Source organism: Octopus sinensis, linkage group LG15, assembly GCF_006345805.1.
Source record: "Octopus sinensis linkage group LG15, ASM634580v1, whole genome shotgun sequence".
Classification (NCBI taxonomy): Eukaryota; Metazoa; Mollusca; class Cephalopoda; order Octopoda; family Octopodidae; genus Octopus; species Octopus sinensis.
Genome location: NC_043011.1, coordinates 10,211,045 through 10,234,753, shown reverse-complemented (window position 1 = coordinate 10,234,753; position 23,709 = coordinate 10,211,045). Strand labels below are relative to the sequence as shown.

At 41.2% G+C, this 23,709-nt stretch overlaps 1 protein-coding gene across 1 annotated transcript in view; it reads left to right on the top strand.

The window, feature by feature from the left end:
• The window catches only part of LOC115219822 (peripheral plasma membrane protein CASK), a 998,477-nt gene that overhangs the window by 124,207 nt on the left and 850,561 nt on the right, over positions 1-23,709 (top strand). The window contains exon 2 of the mRNA XM_036509446.1: positions 16,156-16,225. Coding sequence (XP_036365339.1) covers positions 16,164-16,225 — 62 coding nt within the window. The 5' untranslated portion in view covers positions 16,156-16,163. The remainder of the gene's footprint in view (positions 1-16,155; positions 16,226-23,709) is intronic.

Sequence of the window (23,709 nt, the reverse complement as noted above, 5' to 3'; positions counted from 1 at the left end):
GCCATCAGGTCAACTCTGTTTGAGACCATCCTACCTTTAATTCAGGCATAAGTATATCTAGGAATACATTATCCCATCTCTTTCTGTTTTTAAGATGGTAGAGTGTAATTTGAGGAAGATTTGGTTGATATTTTGGGAAGGTTAAGCAATTGCCCTTAGTTTTAACTGAAGTTTGTAAAGCTTTTGTAATTACTGCTGTGTGTATTACACACACACACACACACTTTTATTACCAGTTCAAACATGCCTGAGGTATGCAGGTAATGGATTTCATATGGGTTCAAATATGCCTCAAGCATATATGAATTGACACGTTTGTATTTATATACATCACTGCTTAGTGCTGCGCCCAGTATATATATATATATATTTGATTAATGAGAGAGAGATGGAAGATGAAAGATATGAGAATGTTTATTGATCACTACAATTGTTTCGACCTGTCTAGCATCGATTCCACATGATATTGCTCTGTTAAGTATTATATTCCAACTATATTACTCTCATCTGTTATAAACCACCCAAACCACCTATGTTGGGTGTAATATGTACAACTATATAGTGCTATATTGTGTTATGTACCACCTCTATAACTGTGCTCTTGATTATATATGTATATATATATATATATATATATATATATATGTGGTACCAGTGCCGGTGGCACACAAGAGAGACCACCCAAACGTGGCCGTAGCCAGTACCGCATCGACTGGCCTCCGTGCTGTGGGCACAACAAACACCATCCGATCGTGGCCGTTCGCCAGCCTCATCTGGCACCTGTGTCGGTGGCACATAAAGACACCATCCGAAGACCCGGCGACGTAGTCAGTCCACCTGTGCATACCTTCCCTCTTATGACACTTGTGAAGACCTGTTGAGGCAAGTGTGTGACACTTGTGAAGACCTGTTGAGGCAGAGGCAAGTGCGTGACACTTGTGGAGACCTGTTGAGGCAAGTGTGTGACCCTTGTGAAGACCTGTTGAGGCAAGTGAAAATCAAACCAAATCAAAATAGATGAACATCAATGGAATTTGTATCTTTGTGGTTCCAGTACCGGTGGCACACAAGAAAACCATCCGAACGTGGCCGTAGCCAGTACCGCATCGACTGGCCTCCGCGCTGTGGGCACAACAAACAAAATCTGATCGTGGCCGTTCGCCAGCCTCATCTGGCACCTGTGTCGGTGGCACATAAAAACACCATCCGAAGACCCGGCGACGTAGTCAGTCCACCTGTGCATACCTTCCCTCTTATGACACTTGTGAAGACCTGTTGAGGCAAGTGTGTGACACTTGTGAAGACCTGTTGAGGCAGAGGCAAGTGTATGACACTTTGTGAAGACCTGTTGAGGCAGAGGCAAGTGTGTGACACTTGTGGAGACCTGTTGAGGCAAGTGTGTGACACGTGTGACACTTGTGAAGACCTGTTGAGGCAAGTGAAAATCAAACCAAATCAAAATAGATGAACATCAATGGAATTTGTATCTTTGTGGTTCCAGTACCGGGGCACACAAGAAAACCATCCGATCGTGGCCGTTCGCCAGCCTCATCTGGCACCTGTGTCGTGGCGGCACATAAAAAACCATCCGAAGACCCGGCGACGTAGTCAGTCCACCTGTGCATACCTTCCTACTTATGACACTTGTGAAGACCTGTTGAGGCAAGTGTGTGAAACTTGTGTAGACCTGTTGAGGCAAGTGAAAATCAAAATCAAATCAAATCAAATCAAACCAAATCAAAATAGATGAACATCAATGGATTTGTATCTTTGTGGTACCAGTACCGGTGGCACACAAGAAAACCATCCGAACGTGGCCGTAGCCAGTACCGCATCGACTGGCCTCTGTGATGTGGGCACATAAAAAACACCATCCGATCGTGGCCGTCCGCCAGCCTCATCTGGCCTGTGTCCGTGTGTGGCACATAAAAACACCAACCGAAGACCCGGCAAGACTAGTCAGGCCATAACCCGTGGCCCCTACTTGGGACGTAGTCAGTCCACCTGTGCATACCTTCCTTCCTTCTTGTGACACTTGTGAAGACCTGTGAAGACCTGTTGAGGCAAGTGAAAATCAAAATCAAAATCAAAATCAAAATAGATGAACATCAATAGAATTTGTATCTTTGTGGTACCAGTGCCGGTGGCACACAAGAAAACCATCCGAACGTGGCCGTAGCCAGTACCGCATCGACTGGCCTCCGTGCTGTGGGCACGCAACAAACACCATCCGATCGTGGCCGTTCGCCAGCCTCATCTGGCACCTGTGTCGGTGGCACATAAAAAACCACATCCGAAGAACCGGCAAGACTAGTCAGGCCATAACCCGTGGCCCCTACCTGGGACATAGTCAGTCCACCTGTGCATACCTTCCTTCTTGTGACACTTGTGAAGACCTGTTGAGGCAAGTGAAAATAAATCAAATCAAAAAACAAATCAAAATAGATGAACATCAATGGAATTAGTATCTTTGTGGTACCAGTGCCGGTGGCACACAAGAAAATCATCCGAACGTGGCCGTAGCCAGTACCGCATAGACTGGCCTCCGTGCTTTGGGGACGTAACAAACACCATCCGATCGTGGCCGTCCGCCAGCTCATCTGGCACCTGTGTCGGTGGCACATAAAAACACCATCCGAGCGTGGCCGTCTGCCAGCCTCGTCTGGCACCTGTGTCGGTGGCACATAAAAACACCATCCGAGCGTGGCCGTTCGCCAGCCTCGTCTGGCACCTGTGTCGGTGGCACATAAAATCACCCACTACACTCTCGGAGTGGTTGGCGTTAGGAAGGGCATCCAGCTGTAGAAACACTGCCAGATCTGACTGGCCTGGTGCAGCCTTCGGGCTCCCCAGACCCCAGTTGAACCGTCCAACCCATGCTAGCATGGAAAACGGACGCTAAATGATGATGATGATGATGATGATGATATATTACAAACATTTCTGTATTCTACCATGGTGCTACAATATCATGTAATGCCTTAATATGGTCAGCCAATTTGGTTTTGTTCCAAATGAATGTTCATTTAATCTCCTTAAAGACTTTCTTATTTCTCATTCCAACATTGGTTGGTAACAAAAAAAAGATGAGTCTTTGTTGTGATTTTGGCAATATTGGTGGCTCATAATGGTTTCTTTTGATATTTCAAAGAGTCTATTTGCTTTTAAGAAAAATATCCTATTTCATGAAGATAATGAGAGGAAAGATCAGTCTAATACTTTATGATTAATGAACCTTAACGAGGAATGGATTTAACAATAGAAATGTTTATGTGGGTCCTTGCAGTTAAATATTAGGAATAATTTTTTTCATCGCTCTGTGTTCTTCTTGTCTTGAGACAGCATTCACCCGGGGTGGGTTGAGCTGGCTTCATTCATCCTCAATGCTGCATCTCTCACAAACATAGACCAGGCCTGGCAATTTGAGGCTAACGACCGTGTGATCTCCAACCAATTCCTATTCCAGTGACGAATGCCGTAGACATGGGTGCCTAGGTTGGGTTCCAGATCAGCCTTGACTGTCATCAGCCAGGTTTTTTATTGTCTTCCACATCATTTTCGCCAACCCTGAGGGGAAGCTGGGGCAATTGCTTCATAGATGAATTCTCCTAGTTGACAATGGAGGGCATGACCCAGCCAATGCAGACGTCTCGTTAGGATGACTTGTCGGAGGGAAGTGATTTTACACTGGTGTTGCACCGAATTGTTGCAGACAAAGTGATGCCATCGGACATGAAGAATGCAGCGTAGACAGAGGTGATCGAAGGATTCTAGTCGTTTACCTCTCTGGCAGGATTCAAACTTAAAACAGCATATGGTATTGAAAGTAAATACTGGAAAGTACTTAGAAAAAGTATAATTTTTTTATTGAAATAACTTGTAGTGTTTGAGTTTAGTGCCATGGTAAAGTAGGGGTCACATTAAAGAGCGGGGAATAGAAGTAAATAGGGTTTACCTGGGAGAAGCTGTAGATATCAGCAGTTGATTATGTCTTGTATTTGTTGTCATCTAATTGTGGGATGTTGATGATGAAGAAGGATTGGTCATAATTTCAGTGGAATGTTTCCACCACAAATACCTCTCTTATCTGTTTCTCAGAGGCTTCCTACACTACAAGGCTTGTTCGCTTGTGAAGAGTGGGGCTAACAGGACTCAGAAATACCATTCTATTCCAGGCAAGATTTAGACTCAGTTCTGAAAGCTTCTGGAGCTGTTATATAAAATTGCATCCTACTGCCAATAATTAATACAGTGCCTTGGCCAATGAATGGTGACTGATATATTAAGCCATAAGGGTGATGTCCAAAACACTACAGCTTGCAGTAATTACCAGAAGTAAACACAATTCCTTATTTAAACAGATAAGTGGAGGTACGTCCATAATGTAAAACAGATGTTATAAAAATTCATTAACAATTTGGTTCTCTTAATTAACAGTGAACATTAGAAAAAAATTATAACTGTCAAAGAAATAGTTTAATCATTTACCAAATTAATTCTGCACTTGATATTAATTAACAAAATGTCATTTTACATCCTGTTTGTAAAATTATTTACAAATTTTCCAAACACCTTTCCATCCTGGAACTGAAATTAGGCAACTGTAACTCATACAATTATAATGAATTTCACATCCATCTTTTCTTCTTAGATCCTTCATGCTGCTGCTGCTGATGATGATGTTGCTGCAGTTGTTGTTGTTAGATGGGTGTAGGAGCAGTTAGGGTGTCAGATAAACAACCCCCTCTCTGTAGAATTGATCAAATCAACTATACTTTGCTTCTTAAACATTTCTGGCCAATGTAAAAGCTTCTTGTAATTGTTCTAGGAATTATAGGGAGTGAGCAGAAATGGTAACGCCAGGGATTGAATGTGTTGCAGAGTTTTGTTTTCTTTGTTTCCAGTTCAAATTCTGATAGGGATCATTGCAACTCTCATCTTTTTGCTAGACACAATATCAGACTAAAAACTGGCCATCTTTATTGCTCTTGTATGTGGGATATATTTCGTTTGGACGCCCGACCGGTCACCAACAGCTTTACAACTTGCACTGTTTTTCCAGCGCTAAAAACATTGTCTTCAGTGAGGCTTAAAGTTCCCCTCTGTCAATTCAGTTTGTTCGTTTCTCTCTCTCTCTCTCTCTCTCTCTCTCTCTCTCCCTCTCTCTCTCTCTCTCTCTCTCTCTCTCTCTCTCTCTCTCTCTCTCTCTCTCTCTCTCTCTCTCTCTCATCAGTCATGTTATTCTTTACTCCGCAGTGAAATATTGTTTTTGTGCTGAAAATTGTGAAAATTTGCTGTTTTGGTTGTTGAGACCCTTTCTTTTCTGCTGTTGCAGCTGAGTTTTGCTGTTTGTTTCAAGGGGGAAGCGGCGAAAAACATGAATTTGCCACCAATTTCTTCCGAGTCGGGAGAAAAAGTTTGAAACTTGGTGTGAAGGCATAAAGGCGAATATGTGGGAAGAGGAAGGTAAAAGTATAGAGGAGAATATGTGGGAGAGGAAAGGTAAAAGTATAGAGGAGAATATGTGGGAGAGAAAGGTAAAAGTATAGAGGAGAATATGTGGGAGAGGAAAGTAAAAGTATAGAGGAGAATATGTGGGGAGGAAAGGTAAAAGTATAGAGGAGAATATGTTGGGAAGAGAAGGTAAAAGTATAGAGGAGAATATGTGGGAAGAGGAAAGGTAAAACTATAGAGGAGAATATGTGGGAAGAGGAAGTAAAAGTATAGAGGAGAATATGTGGGAAGAGGAAAGGTAAAAGTATAGGGAGAATATGTTGGAAGAGGAAGGTAAAAGTATAGAGGAGAATATGTGGGAGAGGAAGGTAAAAGTATAGAGGAGAATATGTGGGAAAGGAAGGTAAAAGTATAGAGGAGAATATGTGGGAAGAGGAAGGTAAAAGATAGAGGAGAATATGTGGGAGAGGAAGGTAAAAGTATAGAGGAAATATGTGGGAAGAGAAAGGTAAAAGTATAGAGGAGAATATGTGGGAAGAGGAAGGTAAAGTATAGAGGAGAATATGTGGGAAGAGGAAGGTAAAAGTATAGAGGAGAATATGTGGGAAGAGGAAGGTAAAAGTATAGAGGAGAATATGTGGGAAGAGGAAGGTAAAAGTATAGAGGAGAATATGTGGGAAGAGGAAGGTAAAAGTATAGAGGAGAATATGTGGGAAGAGGAAAGGTAAAAGTATAGAGGAGAATATGTGGGAAGAGGAAGGTAAAAGTATAGAGGAGAATATGTGGGAAGAGGAAGGTAAAAGTATAGAGGAGAATATGTGGGAGAGGAAAGGTAAAAGTATAGAGGAGAATATGTGGGAAGAGGAAGGTAAAAGTATAGAGGAGAATATGTGGGAGAGGAAGGTTAAAAGTATATAAAGGAGAATATGTGGGAAGAGGAAGGTAGAAGTATAGAGGAGAATATGTGGGAGAGGAAAGGTAAAAGTATAGAGGAGAATATCTGGGAGAGGAAAGGTAAAAGTATAGAGGAGAATATGTGGGAGAGGAAAGGTAAAAGTATAGAGGAGAATATGTGGGAGAGGAAAGGTAAAAGTATAATGGAGAATATGTGGGAAGAGGAAGGTAGAAGTATAGAGGAGAATATGTGGGAGAGGAAAGGTAAAAGTATAGAGGAGAATATCTGGGAGAGGAAAGGTAAAAGTATAGAGGAGAATATGTGGGAGAGGAAAGGTAAAAGTATAGAGGAGAATATGTGGGAGAGGAAAGGTAAAAGTATAGAGGAGAATATGTGGGAAGAGGAAGGTAAAAGTATAGAGGAGAATATGTGGGAGAGGAAAGGTAAAAGTATAAAGGAGAATATGTGGGAAGAGGAAGGTAGAAGTATAGAGGAGAATATGTGGGAGAGGAAAGGTAAAAGTATAGAGGAGAATATCTGGGAGAGGAAAGGTAAAAGTATAGAGGAGAATATGTGGGAGAGGAAAGGTAAAAGTATAGAGGAGAATATGTGGGAGAGGAAAGGTAAAAGTATAAAGGAGAATATGTGGGAAGAGGAAGGTAGAAGTATAGAGGAGAATATGTGGGAGAGGAAAGGTAAAAGTATAGAGGAGAATATGTGGGAGAGGAAAGGTAAAAGTATAGAGGAGAATATGTGGGAGAGGAAAGGTAAAAGTATAGAGGAGTATATGTGGGAGAGGAAAGGTAAAAGTATAGAGGAGAATATGTGGGAGAGGAAAGGTAAAAGTATAGAGGAGAATATGTGGGAGAGGAAAGGTAAAAGTATAGAGGAGAATATGTGGGAGAGGAAAGGTAAAAGTATAGAGGAGAATATGTGGGAGAGGAAAGGTAGAACTAGTAGAGAGTATATAGAGGAGATATGTGGGAGAGGAAAGGTAAAAGTATAGAGGAGAATATGTGGGAGAGGAAAGGTAAAAGTATAGAGGAGAATATGTGGGAGAGGAAAGGTAGAAGTATAGAGGAGAATATGTGGGAGAGGAAAGGTAAAAGTATAGAGGAGAATATGTGGGAGAGGAAAGGTAAAAGTATAGAGGAGAATATGTGGGAGAGGAAAGGTAAAAGTATAGAGGAGAATATGTGGGAGAGGAAAGGTAAAAGTATAGAGGAGAATATGTGGGAGAGAAAAGGTAGAAGTATAGAGGAGAATATGTGGGAGAGGAAAGGTAAAAGTATAGAGGAGAATATGTGGGAGAGGAAAGGTAAAAGTATAGAGGAGAATATGTGGGAGAGGAAAGGTAAAAGTATAGAGGAGAATATGTGGGAGAGGAAAGGTAAAAGTATAGAGGAGAATATGTGGGAAGAGGAAGGTAAAAGTATAGAGGAGAATATGTGGGAAGAGGAAGGTAAAAGTATAGAGGAGAATATATGGGAGAGGAAAGGTAAAAGTATAGAGGAGAATATGTGGGAGAGGAAAGGTAAAAGTATAGAGGAGAATATGTGGGAGAGGAAAGGTAAAAGTATAGAGGAGAATATGTGGGAAGAGGAAGGTAAAAGTATAGAGGAGAATATGTGGGAAGAGGAAGGTAGAAGTATAGAGGAGAATATGTGGGAAGAGGAAGGTAGAAGTATAGAGGAGAATATGTGGGAAGAGGGAAGGGTAAAGTATAGAGGAGAATATGTGGGAGAGGAAAGGTAAAAGTATAGAGGAGAATATGTGGGAGAGGAAAGGTAAAAGTATAGAGGAGAATATGTGGGAAGAGGAAGGTAAAAGTATAGAGGAGAATATGTGGGAAGAGGAAGGTAAAGTATAGAGGAGGAGAATATGTGGGGAAGAGAGGTAGAAGTATAGAGGAGAATATGTGGGAGAGGAAGGTGAAGGTAGAAGTATAGAGGAGAATATGTGGGAAGAGGAAGGTAAAAGTATAGAGGAGAATATGTGGGAAGAGGAAGGTAAAAGTATAGAGGAGAATATGGGGGAGAGGAAAGGTAAAAGTATAGAGGAGAATATGTGGGAGAGGAAAGGTAAAAGTATAGAGGAGAATATGTGGGAGAGGAAAGGTAAAAGTATAGAGGAGAATATGTGGGAGAGGAAAGGTAGAAGTATAGAGGAGAATATGTGGGAGAGGAAAGGTAAAAGTATAGAGGAGAATATGTGGGAGAGGAAAGGAAGGTAAAAAGTATATTAGAGGAGAAATATGTGGGAGAGGAAAGGTAAAAGTATAGAGGAGAATATGTGGGAGAGGAAAGGTAAAAGTATAGAGGAGATATTGGGAGAGGAAGGTAAAAGTATAGAGGATATTGGTAAAAGTATAGAGTTAGAGAGAATATGTGGGAGAGGAAAGGTAAAAAGTATATAGAGGAGAATATGTGGGAGAGGAAAGGTAAAAGTATAGAGGAGAATATGTGGGAGAGAAAAGGTAGAAGTATAGAGGAGAATATGGGGAGAGGAAAGGTAAAAGTATAGAGGAGAATATGTGGGAGAGGAAAGGTAAAAGTATAGAGGAGAATATGTGGAGAGGAAAGGTAAAGTATAGAGGAGAATATGTGGGAGAGGAAAGTAAAAGTATAGAGGAGAATATGTGGAAGAGGAAGGTAAAAGTATAGAGGAGAATATGTGGGAAGAGGAAGGAAAAGTATAGGGGAGGATAGGAGAGAGAGGAGATATATATGGGAGAGGAAAGGTAAAGGTAAAAGTATAGAGGAGAATATGTGGGAGAGGAAAGGTAAAAGTATAGAGGAGAATATGTGGGAGAGGAAAGGTAAAAGTATAGAGGAGAATATGTGGGAAGAGGAAGGTAAAAGTATAGAGGAGAATATGTGGGAAGAGGAAGGTAAAAGTATAGAGGAGAATATGTGGGAAGAGGAAGGTAGAAGTATAGAGGAGAATATGTGGGAAGAGGAAGGTAAAAGTATAGAGGAGAATATGTGGGAGAGGAAAGGTAAAGTATAGAGGAGAATATGTGGGAGAGGAAAGGTAAAAGTATAGAGGAGAATATGTGGGAAGAGGAAGGTAAAAGTATAGAGGAGAATATGTGGGAGAGGAAGGTAATAGAAGTATAGAGGAGAATATGTGGGGGAAGAGGAAGGTTAGAATAGAAGTATAGAGGAGAAGGGAATATGTGGGAAGAGGAAGGTAGAAGTATAGAGGAGAATATGTGGGAAGAGGAAGGTAAAAGTATAGAGGAGAATATGTGGGAAGAGGAAGGTAAAAGTATAGAGGAGAATATGTGGGAGAGGAAAGGTAAAAGTATAGAGGAGAATATGTGGGAAGAGGAAGGTAAAAGTATAGAGGAGAATATGTGGGAAGAGGAAGGTAAAAGTATAGAGGAGAATATGTGGGAGAGGAAAGGTAAAAGTATAGAGGAGAATATGTGGGAAGAGGAAGGTAAAAGTATAGAGGAGAATATGTGGGAGAGGAAAGGTAAAAGTATAGAGGAGAATATGTGGGAGAGGAAAGGTAAAAGTATAATGGAGAATATGTGGAAGAGGAAGGTAGAAGTATAGAGGAATATGTGGGAGAGGAAAGGTAAAAGTATAGAGGAGAATATGTGGGAGAGGAAAGGTAAAAGTATAGAGGAGAATATGTGGGAGGAGGAAGGTAAAAGTATAGAGGAGAATATGTGGGAGAGGAAAGGTAAAAGTATAGAGGAGAATATGTGGGAAGAGGAAGGTAAAAGTATAGAGGAGAATATGTGGGAGAGGAAAGGTAAAAGTATAGAGGAGAATATGTGGGAAGAGGAAGGTAAAAGTATAGAGGAGAATATGTGGGAGAGGAAAGGTAAAAGTATAGAGGAGAATATGTGGGAGAGGAAAGGTAAAAGTATAGAGGAGAATATGTGGGAAGAGGAAGGTAAAAGTATAGAGGAGAATATGTGGGAAGAGGAAGGTAGAAGTATAGAGGAGAATATGTGGGAAGAGGAAGGTAAAAGTATAGAGGAGAATATGTGGGAAGAGGAAGGTAGAAGTATAGAGGCGTCGCACGCGCTCGTTACAAACGCAGATGACAAGATGTGTGGCGAGGCTAAACAAGAGGAAAAATCACCCCTGTGATTATAAACAAGGAAGATTTAAAGAAATTTCAAGGACTACTCAGAAAAGAAGGTGATAATTTGAAGTTGCTCCCTCCCAGTGAATTAGTTTACATGACGGAGAGAAAAACTGTGATATATAAAACATACCATGTAAAAAATTTAAAAAATTGACTTCGTACCGACGGAAGCGATAGAAAAATGCTTGAGGCCGATATGGCAACAAACAAGCTATATTACGAGGGGTAGTCGCTTTGGCACTGTAGAGGTGCGTTTCCCTATCGACGAAAAAGCTAGGGAACATTCAACAATGATATTGAAGTCAGAAGAAGTAGTTCTCCTGCTGACTTACTTAGGAAGGAGAACTTCAAAAGTCACGGTCACTGATATACCACCCGAAATAGACGTGGCCTGGGTGGTAGCCGCTATTCTCATAGGCAAAGAGGAAGAAATTACAATTCTTCAAACTAAGAGATACCACCACATGAACTAGATTGGACAAGGTAGTCGAGGGGAGAAAGCCCAGGTGTTACAAATGTGACGAGAAAGGCCACATAAGGTCGAGCTGTAAGAAGACAGCCAAAGAAAACGCAGCAGAAGAGGCATGCACAATGCCGAAGACAACGACCACACCGCTAGAAATAGCAGCCACGTCGTGCACACCAATTGCCGAAGTACAGCCGACAGCGGGAGAAAACAACAACAACAACCAAGAGTGGGTCACCGTAGAACCTTCAAAAAGAAGACGGAAACGAAAAAACCTACCCTCTTCGGATACACAGGACTATGCTCCGAGAGAGCCAAGCACACCCACACCCACAAATACAGCCGCAAACACACATGTAGCCAAAAAACACACACTGGAAAAAGCACACATAAACACACAGACACCTACCACAAGCACACACACACCTACAAACACCCACGCTTCTACAAGCACACACACACACCCCTCCACAATCGCTTAATATAAAAAAGAGAAACACCTTCACGGCGATAAACAAAAATAATAAACTATTAAGTGACCTAATTGGTTTAATGAAATCAGTGAAAAATATATCGCAACAGACGTAAATAGTATTAATCTTGAAAATGTCGAGTTTTATACTATAGACAGCACAGACTATTTCGAACTAAAAAAATCTTTTGCAGAGTACGTCGGCCTGATACAGATGAACTTTTCGAGCCATCTGTACAGGCAATTCGCGAAAATTATGACCTCACAAACCACAACACTCACAGACAGAAAAGAGGAGGGTGAAACTACACCCTCTCTTCTGTTAAAACAGTAAGTTTTAAACATTCGACTTATTTTTCTCATTCTCGTTTAAACTCGGTTGTTTAAATATTCGCGGCCTTGGGTCGTATTGGAAGCAAGGCTACCTCCTTAATGACCTTGGGTCGCATCGTTTGGATATAGTTGTAATTACCGAATCCAGACTTAGTGGGCTGCAGGCTTTTTCACCCCTTCTAAACGGCTATGAGAAATACGTTTTTCCCTGTCGACCGGGAGGGAGCGGAGGAGTGGCAGTGCGGGTCAGAAAAAACCTGGATTTAGAGATTAGAACTGTCTTTATAAATCTGGAAGGCAGGTTGGTCATTCTGGATATGACGCACAGCAGTGGTAAAGTGTTCAGGCTGGTCGCTGTCTATGCTCTCTGCGAAGGAAAAGCCGGGCAGAAAGATTACTTCAAAAGCCTAGAGAATTTTCTCGGCACGTGGAACACATTAGTATTGCTAGGTGACTTCAACATGATGCATGCGTAGATTATGTTGGCTCGAGAAAGAATAGGAGGGGTTTACCTCACCTCAATGATCTGCTAAGTCGTTTCGAGTTGGCAGATTGATTCAGACTGGACCACCCAGACATTCCAGCGTGGACCTGGGCAAGAAACGACGGGTCGTCCAGATCTTATATAGATAGAATCATTACTAGAAGGAAAGATAAGAAAATACTTAGCTGTCCACAACACCATATCATCAGCTACAGTGATCACAAATTAGTGACCTGTTCGCTCAACATAGATAGCATGTGTAGACGAGGTACCGGTTACTGGAAGCTAAACAAGTCACTATTGGACTGTGAAGCCTACAGGAAGCGGATTAGACAATTAGTAATGAGGGCGTTAACCGGATCCATTATCAACAACAAATGGTGGTACGCCCTGAAAAGGGCCATCAAATTTGAGTCACTTAGGTTTAGCAAAGAACTAGCTAGTGCTAGAAACAAAGTAGAAAAGGAACTAGTTAAGGCAATAGATGAGGCAATGAGGTCAGGCAGTGCATCGAAAGTGTTAGCGGCGAGGTTGGCACTCGACCAACATCTCAAAGCTAAACATGAAGGGTGCATTGTCAGGGCTAAGATCTGTGCAATGAGACAGGAAGGGATCAACGCAGCTGAATGGGCCTGGGTGGTAGAGGGCCAGCATGGCAACAACTCAACCATTTGATCTTTAACGGACCCAAATGGTCTATCAGTAAACGAACCCATGGAGATATGCAAGGTGTTTCACGATCATTTCGCCCAGCTATTGGGAGGAGCGGCGGACTGGAGCACGGGGAGAAGCTCGCAGACTTCCTAGCCGGTTCGCCGCATCTATCAAGGCCGGATGCGGAATCTTGTGAGGCGCCGATCACAGCCAAAGAAGTCGAGGATGTGTTGGGTGACTGCGGCGGGGACAAATCGCCGGGACTCGATGGTCTGCCTTACGAACCCTATAGTAGCATGCCAGACTTGTTTGGGCACCTACTTGCATGCGCATACACCAACTGGCAGCAGAATGGGAGAATTCTGTGAGCCGAGGGGTGGTAGCGCTGTTAAGAAAGGACCCAAACAAGGGGGATTTAATTGATAATTTTTGGCCCATCACTCTGCTTAATGCAGATTTGAAGATTTTAGCCAAGGTCTTAGCAAAAAGGTTGGCGCAGGTCGTGGGTGAACTTGTTGGCGAGGCGCAAACTTACGCCATCTCTGGAAGGACCATCCACGACAATCTCCACTTTCTATGTTATACTTAAAGGGTAAATAGGATTCCTGGCAAGGGTGGACCAATCGAAAGCATTCGATAGGATGGACCATCAGTATCTGGCAGCAGTCCTCGCGGTGGCTGGCTTCAGCCTGACCCTCTGCAGATGGATCAACACTTTATACAGCAACATCAAATCGGTAGTTCGGCTGAAGGATTTCTTTTCAGAGCCGTTCCGCATTGAACGTTCGGTATGTCAAAGGTGCCCTCTCTCCCCGCTTCTCTACATTTTGGCCCTCGAGCCATTGCTGAGGAAGTTGGAAACTATGAGGGGCACTCTGCAAGATCTAGAGTGCGGAAAGTCAGCTTCGGCGTGTGCGGACGACATCACCGTCATCGTATCCCGGGTTGAGCACCTACAGTTGGTGGGTGAGGCCTTAAGGGATTACGAAGCAAAAGTCAAGCGGGATAAATCGGTTGGCTTGCAACTCGGCACCTGGGAGGACAAGTTGATGTCTTCCGACAGCATCGTAGAACGTTGGACGGAAGGGCCAGTGAAAATGCTTGGAATCTGGTTAGGTCCAGATCTCCAGAGAGAGAAGAATTGGAGCGAGGTGGCAAGAAAGGTGGCTCTCCTAACTGAGACCAGGTCTGAGCGGAAGCTATCCTTGAAAGAGAGGGCGGAGGTTGCAGAGGTGTTTATTGCCTCTGTAATTACTTACCGCCTGACCGTCGTGCCTTGCCCTGAACAAGCTGGAATGCATGCTCTTTCATTTTTTGTGGAAGGGCAGCAGACCTCTTGTAAGGCGCTCTATCTGCTACCAAAAGCTGCTGAAGGGTGGGTTAGGGATGCCGTGGCTAAAAATGCGCAGACATGCGCTCAGGCTTAGGCACCTCTGGCTTTACCTGGACGGTGAGCAGGTGTGGTCTCCGTTCATCAGGCTGTTATTTCCACAGTTCACATCGTTTACCAAACTGAACCCATGGATCAAGTGTAGACCGAGGTTGGGCGTGTGGCATGCAGAGTGACATTAGGCACTCATGCTTCTCTCCCAGTTGGGCAACACCGGTGGCGGGGGTACTACCTCGTTCTTCTATAGAGGGTTAGTAGAGTTTAAGTGTGACGTCCTGGGAGAAACCCTAGGCTTCGACGAAGATCAACTGGCCAGCCTGTTCCAAAGAACATTCGGTCCGGGGCCTATGGATAATTACCAAAAGTCCCTGGCCTGGCAATGTTACAGAGGAGCTTTACCGGTTCGAGATAAGCTATTTAGACATGGGTGTGCACTTTCGCTGGTTTGTGCAAGATGCAAGAGGGACAGTGGAACTGTCCCGCATGCGATTGTGCAATGCCCCAAGGTGACTGAACTCAGGGCTTATGTCGAACACCTGCTATCGCATTCAAGAAGAGTACAACTGTCGAGCGAATCTGTAATTAAGATAGTTCCGCTGACCTCCCTGAATAGGGAGGAGCGAACCTGTTTTCTCTCGGTAGTTGCTATGGCGAAAGAAGTAGTGTGGAAGACGAGAGTAAAAGGAATTGCAACAGGCATGTTTATCTCCAGTCTCGAGCTAATCGACTTTTTCGTTTTCCACAAGAAATGGAAAATAAGGCTGGAGAAGAAATGCCTGTCGCAAAGTGTGTTTTGTAAAAGATGGAAGTCTATAGCAAGTATATTGCGAGTGAAAGAACCATGAGAATGTGAAAAAGGAGAAAGCAAAGTCTTCAGTGTGAGTATGTGGTTTGTGGGGTCAACTGCGTCCTCCGCTTCATTTTGTGTTAATCACTCATTCTCATTTAACTGTATATATTTTAATTGTTTGTTTATTCATACGTTTCGTCTCATTCGATACCCTGACCCCCAACGTTTGTTTTGTCCCCTCTTTTTCTCAACCTTATGGTGAATAAAGAAATTCTCTCTCTCTCACTCTCTCTCTCTGTCTCACTCTCTCTCTCTCACTCTCTCTCACATACATACACACACATGCACATACACGTACAGATGAAAGGATGGATAAATAAATATATATTTACACATACACTAACATATATAAAACATATAATATATAAATATAGTTTTACTCTTATGCTTGTTTGTCTTCAATTGTTTTAATGTTGTTGCTGTGTTGTCCTTGTGTCATAATTCAATTTAACACTATCCAAACTCAGTTAAAACCCATCACCTGTGTTTAATAACATCCAAGGGAAGAGAGCAGGGTAGGTGTCCAGCCTGGTAACTTCCTCCCACAAAAAAGAGCATAGTATTTAACCTCCTCTCCCCACCCCTCTTCCTCCTCCTCCTCTTCCTCCTCCTCCTCCTCCTCCTCCTCCTCCCCCTTTATATTAATTGGGACTTATTTGATCAATGCAGACAAATGACAAATGACATTATCATTTTCACAAACCACAATTTGCTTCTTTTACAAAAGTCATTAAAATTCTGCAAAAAAACATATTTAAAGAAATTTTGTTTTGTATTTATTTATTTTCAATTCTGCTTTTTTGCTATTTTTGGAAAAGAAAGATTTTGATTTTAAAACTTGAATCCCTATTGTTGTGGCCCTTATTTTTATAGCTACCCTTCTAGCTGTTGACAGTTTGTGAGGGAATTATAGATTGATGCAAGTAGAAACCTATCTCTTGCCCCAGGGCAATACCCAACGATACAGTCAAAGAAGGGTTTTGAACTCACTATCTTGCAATCTGTCATTTAACATATTTGTTTAAAATCCTTTTCTTTTTCTTGTTCCAGTTAAAATCATGGCTACTGACGAGGATGTACCTTTTAGCAGTATTTATGATTTGCAAGAAGTTATTGGGAGGTAAGACACATTGTTCTGATTATATAATTCTATTGGCATTACTTGTTCTAACATTCAAAATAACTTCATTGATGAGGAATCTGATATTTATATAATCTGAAATTGTTTTCAAGTTTCAAGAAACAGTAAGAGCTCTGAAGTGAACCGGGTTTTCTCCAGACTTTCTTTTTAACAAATAAACAGGATTATCTAAATATAGTTTTAGTTTTACATCATCTACATACGAATATTTATTTATTTGTTGATTGTGGAGGAAAGGGCAGTGGCCATAATTTTTGTAGTTCCTTTTAGACTGGTTAACTTGATCCTGATAAAGTTTTGTTTGAACCGTTACAAGTCATCACCTGCAAGAAGGACAAGACCAAGGCGTTGACAGTGTCAATGGCTGATGGCATCCACTGCTGCCTGTGCTGGTCAATGGACAACATTGGCAGGGGTGTACAGCATTGGTGCTAGCAGCACTCAGATTCAAGGCTGGCATTGCCCATAGCCACAATTGGTAGTGCAAACAGTTGGTGCTTGTAGCAGCCAAGTTCATAGCTTGTAGAGTTCATGACTTGAGCTGAGAGTGTTTAGGTCTTGTAAAGGAAAGCAACTGATGAGAAGTGTGGAATGTTTCCTTCATCTTGAAATATTAATGAAACAAAGTAAATTCTTGAGGTTTTCTCCATTTGACATTTGTGGATATAAACTGCAATAACACTGATATAATGTCCTGTTATTTTTAGTTCTAAGTTCAAATTATAACATAGGGAGAATTAGTTTTCACCAACGTGCCCCACCAGATGTCCTTGTATTCAGAGAATTAGGATTGTCACACTAGTAGCCAAATCACCTTTGTAGTTTTGTTTTTCTTGGTTTCATGTTCAAATCATACCAGAATCCATTTTGTCTCTTATTCTTCTAGGGCTAGTATCTTATGATTATTTAATTGACACTGCTCGTCTTTTACAAAGATTTTCCTTGTATTATGTTACAAATTTTCCCCATTATTATTATTATTATTTTTATTATTGAGTGAGAGAGCAGTGCATGCCATCAATGTGACACTGGGGTAAAATATACAAAGCCCAGTACACCCATCATGACTACCTGTCTGATAAGGGTACACCAAGCATATGCATCACAACAATATGTACATGGCATGGTGACCTCTTATCAAGATCAACAGCGCATGATCTTGCAGGTGGGGCCCAGTTAGAATTTTCTTCAGCCCACCCCACTGAAATGGTCCCTGAATAAGGGTTGTAAACAACCCTTATTGGATGTTGAACAAAACTCCCATGTTTCCAGAGGTGAATTATTCAAACCCCAAAGAATCCCTCTCAACACTTGGCTATGATGCTCACCCACTACTTCTGCTCATGATCAAAGATGCACATATCATCAGCCACCAAAGGACATGCTCAACTGGTTAAGGTCAAACAACTGACAAGCAAGTCTGTGGTATTGAGGAAAATATTTACTGTAGCCCATCTTTTACACCAAGACAAAACATGTACATAACACTTCCAATCAGTTAAGATCAGAAACCATGAGAGCCAGTGCCTGGTACTGCATCAGGGCCCTTCCTCCTCCTCCTCCTTCTTTTGCTTCTCATTATTATTATATGAAAGCTCTCTGCTTTGTTGGGTACGATGGAAAGTGTCAGTTGTTCACAGCTGGCAGACTAAGGTGATACTTGTTTACTAATCATGCTTCAAGAACTCTGCAAAGATTTCTTGCACTTCCAAGCAATGCTGCTTTTTATTAGTGTTCTACCTTTATATTTATCCTAATCTTTTTGTACCATGTTGGTAGTTGAGTGTTGATACTTCCAAGTGCACCAATTACTATTCATATCACGTCTACTCTCTTTATTGACCACAACCTTTGTATTTCCCACTTCAACTCATCATAGTTATTTATTTTTCTTCTTTATCTTTGGTCCTGTTGTTACCGGGGCATGCTATGTCAATTACCATGCAACTTCTTTCTTTTTTATTCACCACAACAATGTCCGGTTTCCGATGTCTGAATCATTGCATCCCACAGGATTTTACAATCTTCATTCTCTGTGACACTTTCTGGGGTTTGCTCATACCACGTCTTTGCTCTTTGTAGGCCATGATTCCCACAGAGCTCTCAAGGGATCTTTCTTGCCACATTGTCATGTGCTTTCATTGCACTACCGAGCACAGCTCTGTGTGCCTTGGGTATGTGCTGTGGTTTGTTGTGATGCTCTTATGGTTACTGCATTGAAAGTGTTTTGCGTAGGATGTGCGCAATGCCTAGTAGTGCAATTTTCTGTATGTTATATGTGTTTGTAAGTCCTGGTGTTTTTGTTGTGTATTTGTCTGAATATTTTTTTAACATACCTAATGTGCCCACTATGATAGGAATTGTTTCTGTTTTTAGACTCCACATTCGAGTTACTTCTATTTCCAGGTTTTTGTATTTTGAAGGTTCCTCCGTTTCTTTTAGAGAAAGACTGTCATTTGTTGGTACTGATACATCAATTAGAAAACATTTTTTTCTTGATGATCTCTGACAACTATATCTGGCCTTAATTCTTCTATTTGTGTGTATTGGCATATCCCATAGTATGGTTGCTTTCTCATTTTCTGTAACCTTTTCTTGGGTGTACCCATACCATCTTTTTTTTTTAATAGTTTCCAGTGTATGTAGGTCCCAACTCTGTCGTGTCTGTGAATATATTCCTTCTTAGTCAGGACTGGGCAGCCAGAGAAATATGGTTTATTATTTCTTGTCCATCTCCACATATTCTGCAGTTACTTGTTATATTTCTTTTCATTACATGTTTTTGGTAATTTCTGGTGGGGAGGCTTTGGTCTTGTGCTGCAATTAAAAACCCTTCAGTCTCTGCTTTGAGTCCTGTTCTTCTTAACCATTGTTGGGATTTTGCTTTGTCTATTTCTTTTGCGTTTAGTTTAACCCAGTATTTGCCATGAAGGGGCTTTTCTTGCCATCGTTTCATTGTGATCCGTTGCCGTTCTAGTTTTAGTTTGGATTTCATTTGTTTTACAGCTTTTGTTGTTTCTTCTTCTTCTTCTTCCTCCAGAGTTGTTAGGTAGAACGACTTCTTGTTTGTTTTTGCCAGCTTCCTTTGTTTTTGTTGTTGCCAGTAGAATTGGTAGTGTTGGACCTAAATACCATGTGGTATTTACTCACACATCCCTTTAATTTCTGTATTCAAACTCCATCGACGTCAATTTTGTTTTACATCATTTCGATATTAAATCAAGCCCTGAATGTGAGTGTATGTATATGTGTGTGTGTATGTGTATGTGAGTGTATGTATATGTGTGTGTGTGTATATGTGAGTGTATGTGTGTGTGTGTGTCAGTATTAGTCCTGTTTGTTTGTCTTGACTTTGTTGTCATTTTATTGTGGATGAAACAAGGATTAGGCTTCTTCTTCTTCCATCGTTGTTTTGCTTTCATTCTACCCCCCCCATCACTCTCTCTGCCCCCCCCCTCCATGGCCTTGTGACAATCTAAGGCATTGTTATTTCATAGCACAACCCACCCCCGACCCCCACCTTGCAATATGTCTCTAATTGCAGCAGTTGATCAGGAAATAAAACAAAAACAAAAAAACCCATTAATTTGAGAAGTTTAAACAATAATTCGATGAAAAACTCAATCTCGCGTCTCATATTTGTTTCCTACAACATCAGTGTTAACTGCTCCAACCGGTTTTTCAGGATATTTTTGTACACGACTTAAATAATGATGATATCTACTCGAAGCTAAACCAATGTGTGTGTGTGTGGTGTGTGTGTGTGTGATAATCTAGATTATTGCATGTGCCTGTATAGATATGTAGGCCGTATGTTCTCATATATAAACTATGTACCAGCTTGATATTATTATTAATATTATTAATTACTATAGTTATTAACACAAAAATAGCGAGTGGCACAAATGGCACTGTGCCATAATGGAATTTAAACATTTGTATTTTAGTTCTTTCTGGGATTTACTCTGCTTTTTTTTTCATCTTATGAAATGATGACCAGTTTTCTACTAGATTCAGTTCAATTGAACCCATCCCCCCCTTACACATATGTGGTGTTGTGTCAAAGATACAAACATATACATGTGCACCCCCACCTACCCCGCCACACATCTGTGAAATCTGTTTCGAAGGACATCACTTTCTCCGTAACCAATGTCATATTCTGCAACTCACCCTGTGCTTATAAGTGTACCCAAGTAACTTACTAAAACTGCAATTATATTTGCCAAGCAAACAAAAGCTGTTTTGTTTACACAACATTAATTAATCAAAGAAATTAAAAGTTGGGAAAGATTCATTGGTTTCTGAGCTGATTAGAATGAACAGTGAAAAAATGTCAAAGCCAACAGCAGTCGTAGTGATGACACGAATATTTTGTGATGAGAGAGCAGATTCTGGACAGATGTAATGGTTGGTAAGGAACTATTCAATCCTGGATTGGAAGAATCCGTGTTAAAGATTGGGAAACTAAAGAGGATTCTTCAGGGAATCTTTTGTCATTGAATTTGAAAAATAAGTTTGTATGTTTCTCAACAACTCATAAACTTGCCTTATTTTACAAATCTTATCAATTTCTTCTTCTTCTTCTTCTTCTTCTTCTTCTCATTATTATTATTGAGTGCATGCCATCAAAGTGACACTGGGGTAAAATATACGAAGCCCAGTATACCCATCATGACTACCCATCTGATAAGGGTACACCAGGCACATGCATCGCAACCATATGTGTGCAACATGGAGACCATATAGCAAGATAAATAGTGCATGACCTTACAGGTGAAGTCCGGTTAGAATTTTCTTCTGGTCGAGTAACCCATCCCGCTCAAAAGGTTCCTGAATAAGGGTTGTTTAAAGATGTTGAATGAACCCCCCATGTTTCCAAAGTTGAATTATCCAAACCTCTAAGAATTCCTTTCAACACATGGCTATGATGCTCCCCTACTACTTCTGCTCGTGATCAGAGATGCACATATCATCAGCCACTAAGAGACATGCTCAACTGGTTAAGGTCAAACAACTGACAAGCAAATCTGTGGTATTGAGCAGAATATTTGCTGTAGCCCATCTTTTATACCAAGAAAAAACAATGTACATGATAACACTTCCAATCAGTTAAGATCAGAAGCCATGAGAGCCACTGCCTGGTACTGCGTCAGGGCATCCATGAGAGCCACTCTCTGGTACTGCATCAGGGCATTTATCATTATTATTATTATTATTATTATTATTATTATTATTATTATTATTATTTTTATTATTATCATTAAGGTGGTGAGCTGGCAGAATCACTAGCATAGCAGTGGTATTTTGTATGTCTGCATATTTTGAGTTCAAATTCTGCTGAGGTCGACTTTGTCTTTCATCATTTTGGGGTCAATTAAATAAATTCCAGTTGTGCACTGGGGTTGATGTAATTGGCTTACTGTCTACCTCCAAATTTTAGGCCTTCTGCCTATAGTAGAAAGGATTATTATTATTATTATTAAGTGTAGCTGCTAGAATAAGAATAGCCTGGGCAAAGTTCAGAGAGCTCTTACCTCTGCTGGCGACAAAGGGTCACTCGCTCAGAGTAAAAGATAGACTGTATGATGCTTATGTATGAACAGCCATGCTACATGGCAGTGAAACATGGGCTGTGACTGCTGAGGACATGTGTAAGCTCACAAGGAATGAAGCCAGTATGATCCGATGGATGTGTAATGTCAGTGTGCATACTCGACAGAGTGTAAGTACCTCGAGAGAGAAGTTGGACTTAAGAAGCATCAGATGTGGTGTGCAAGAGAGACGACATGACTGTGCTGGTATGGTCCTGTGGCGAGAATGGATGAGGACAGCTGTGTGAAAATGTGCCACACCCTAGCGGTTGAGGGGACCAGTGGAAGAGGTAGACCCAGGAAGACCTGGGATGAAGTAGTGAAGCACGACCTTAGAACTTTAGGCATCACCAAGGAAATGACTAGTGACCGAGACCTTTGGAAATATGCCGTGCGTGAGAAGACCCGGCAAGCCAAATGAGACCAGAACCTTGTGTACTATGCCAGGATCGTAACCAGCCCACTTATGCATACCTTTTCCTTCTTTGGACACTAAAACTCTGCTTGCGAAGACCTGTTGAGGCAAGTGAAATCAATCAAAAGCAAAATCAAAATCAAATTCGATGACTGGCGTCCATGCTAGCAGGGTGCCAAGAGCACTATATGAGCGTGATCATTGACAGAGCGGCTAACTGGCTTCTGTGCCAGTGGCACGTAAAAGGGCACCATTCAACCATGATCATTACCAAAGTTGCCTTACTGGCACCTGTGCTGGTGGCATGTGTAAAAGGATTCAAGCAAGGTCGTTGCCAGTACCACCTGATTGGCCCCTGTGCTGGTGGCATGTAAAAAGCACCCACTACACTCTCAGAGTGGTTGGCGTTAGGAAGGGCATCCAGCTGTCGAAACTCTTCCAAATCAAGATTGGAGCCTGGTGCAGCCATCTGGTTCACCAGCCCTCAGTCAAAATCGTCCAACCCATGCTAGCATGGAAAGCGGACGTTAAACGATGATGATTATTATTATTATTATTATTATTATTATTATTATTATTATTATTGTGTTGCTGATACAAACCTTCACTAAATTCTTCAGATTCCTCTTGTTTTTCTTCTTTAATATTCAGTGTAACCCCAGTATTTTATTGTTTATTGGAAATCTGTAGGAATTAGGTGTGAGATATTTTTAGAAGGGGTCATTAAGTTGTAAATAAAGAAATCTCAATGGAGCCCCAAAAGTTCCTGAAATACTGAGAATATCCGGGTGACTTGTTATCATACTAATTAGGGGTTGAACTAATGAGATCGTCCAGGAAAATATTGTCTCTAATAAGTGGTAAGGCAACACTGTCTCATTCATTTATAACCGATCTAGTCATCTATTGGTCAGAGAGAAAAGACTACCAAGTTATTGATGCAGTAGCAACCGATACATATTTAGTGTTATATAGGACTAGTGTAAGTGTGGTTTCTACTTGAGTGGAGAGCACTGATGAGGTGTGTCTTTCCGATAATTGCTAATAAATTGATAAACATCCTGTTTTGTATTTATTGATTAAAAAACAAAACAAACAAACAAATGGCATTGAACAGAATTTATGTTTTTCTCAAATGACCAATGAGAAAAGTTAGTGAGTATGAAGGGTTCATAAAAGTTATATTTGAGGGACATAGGGATGTAAAATGGGATCACAAGGCATAAATGGCATGTATGAAGGGTTCATGAAAACTGTTGCCGTTTGAAAGACTTAAAAAAGTCATTATTGCACTTAAAATGGTTATAGGTCTTGGAGTTGTTGACTCTAAAATGATATTTAGTTTCAGCAAATCATTGATTCTCATCCCTACAGGGGCCACTGAATAAGTTTCAATGAGAAACTAAAATTATAGTGACGGCTGGATAAGTCCATCATAAGGTGTTAATGATCTG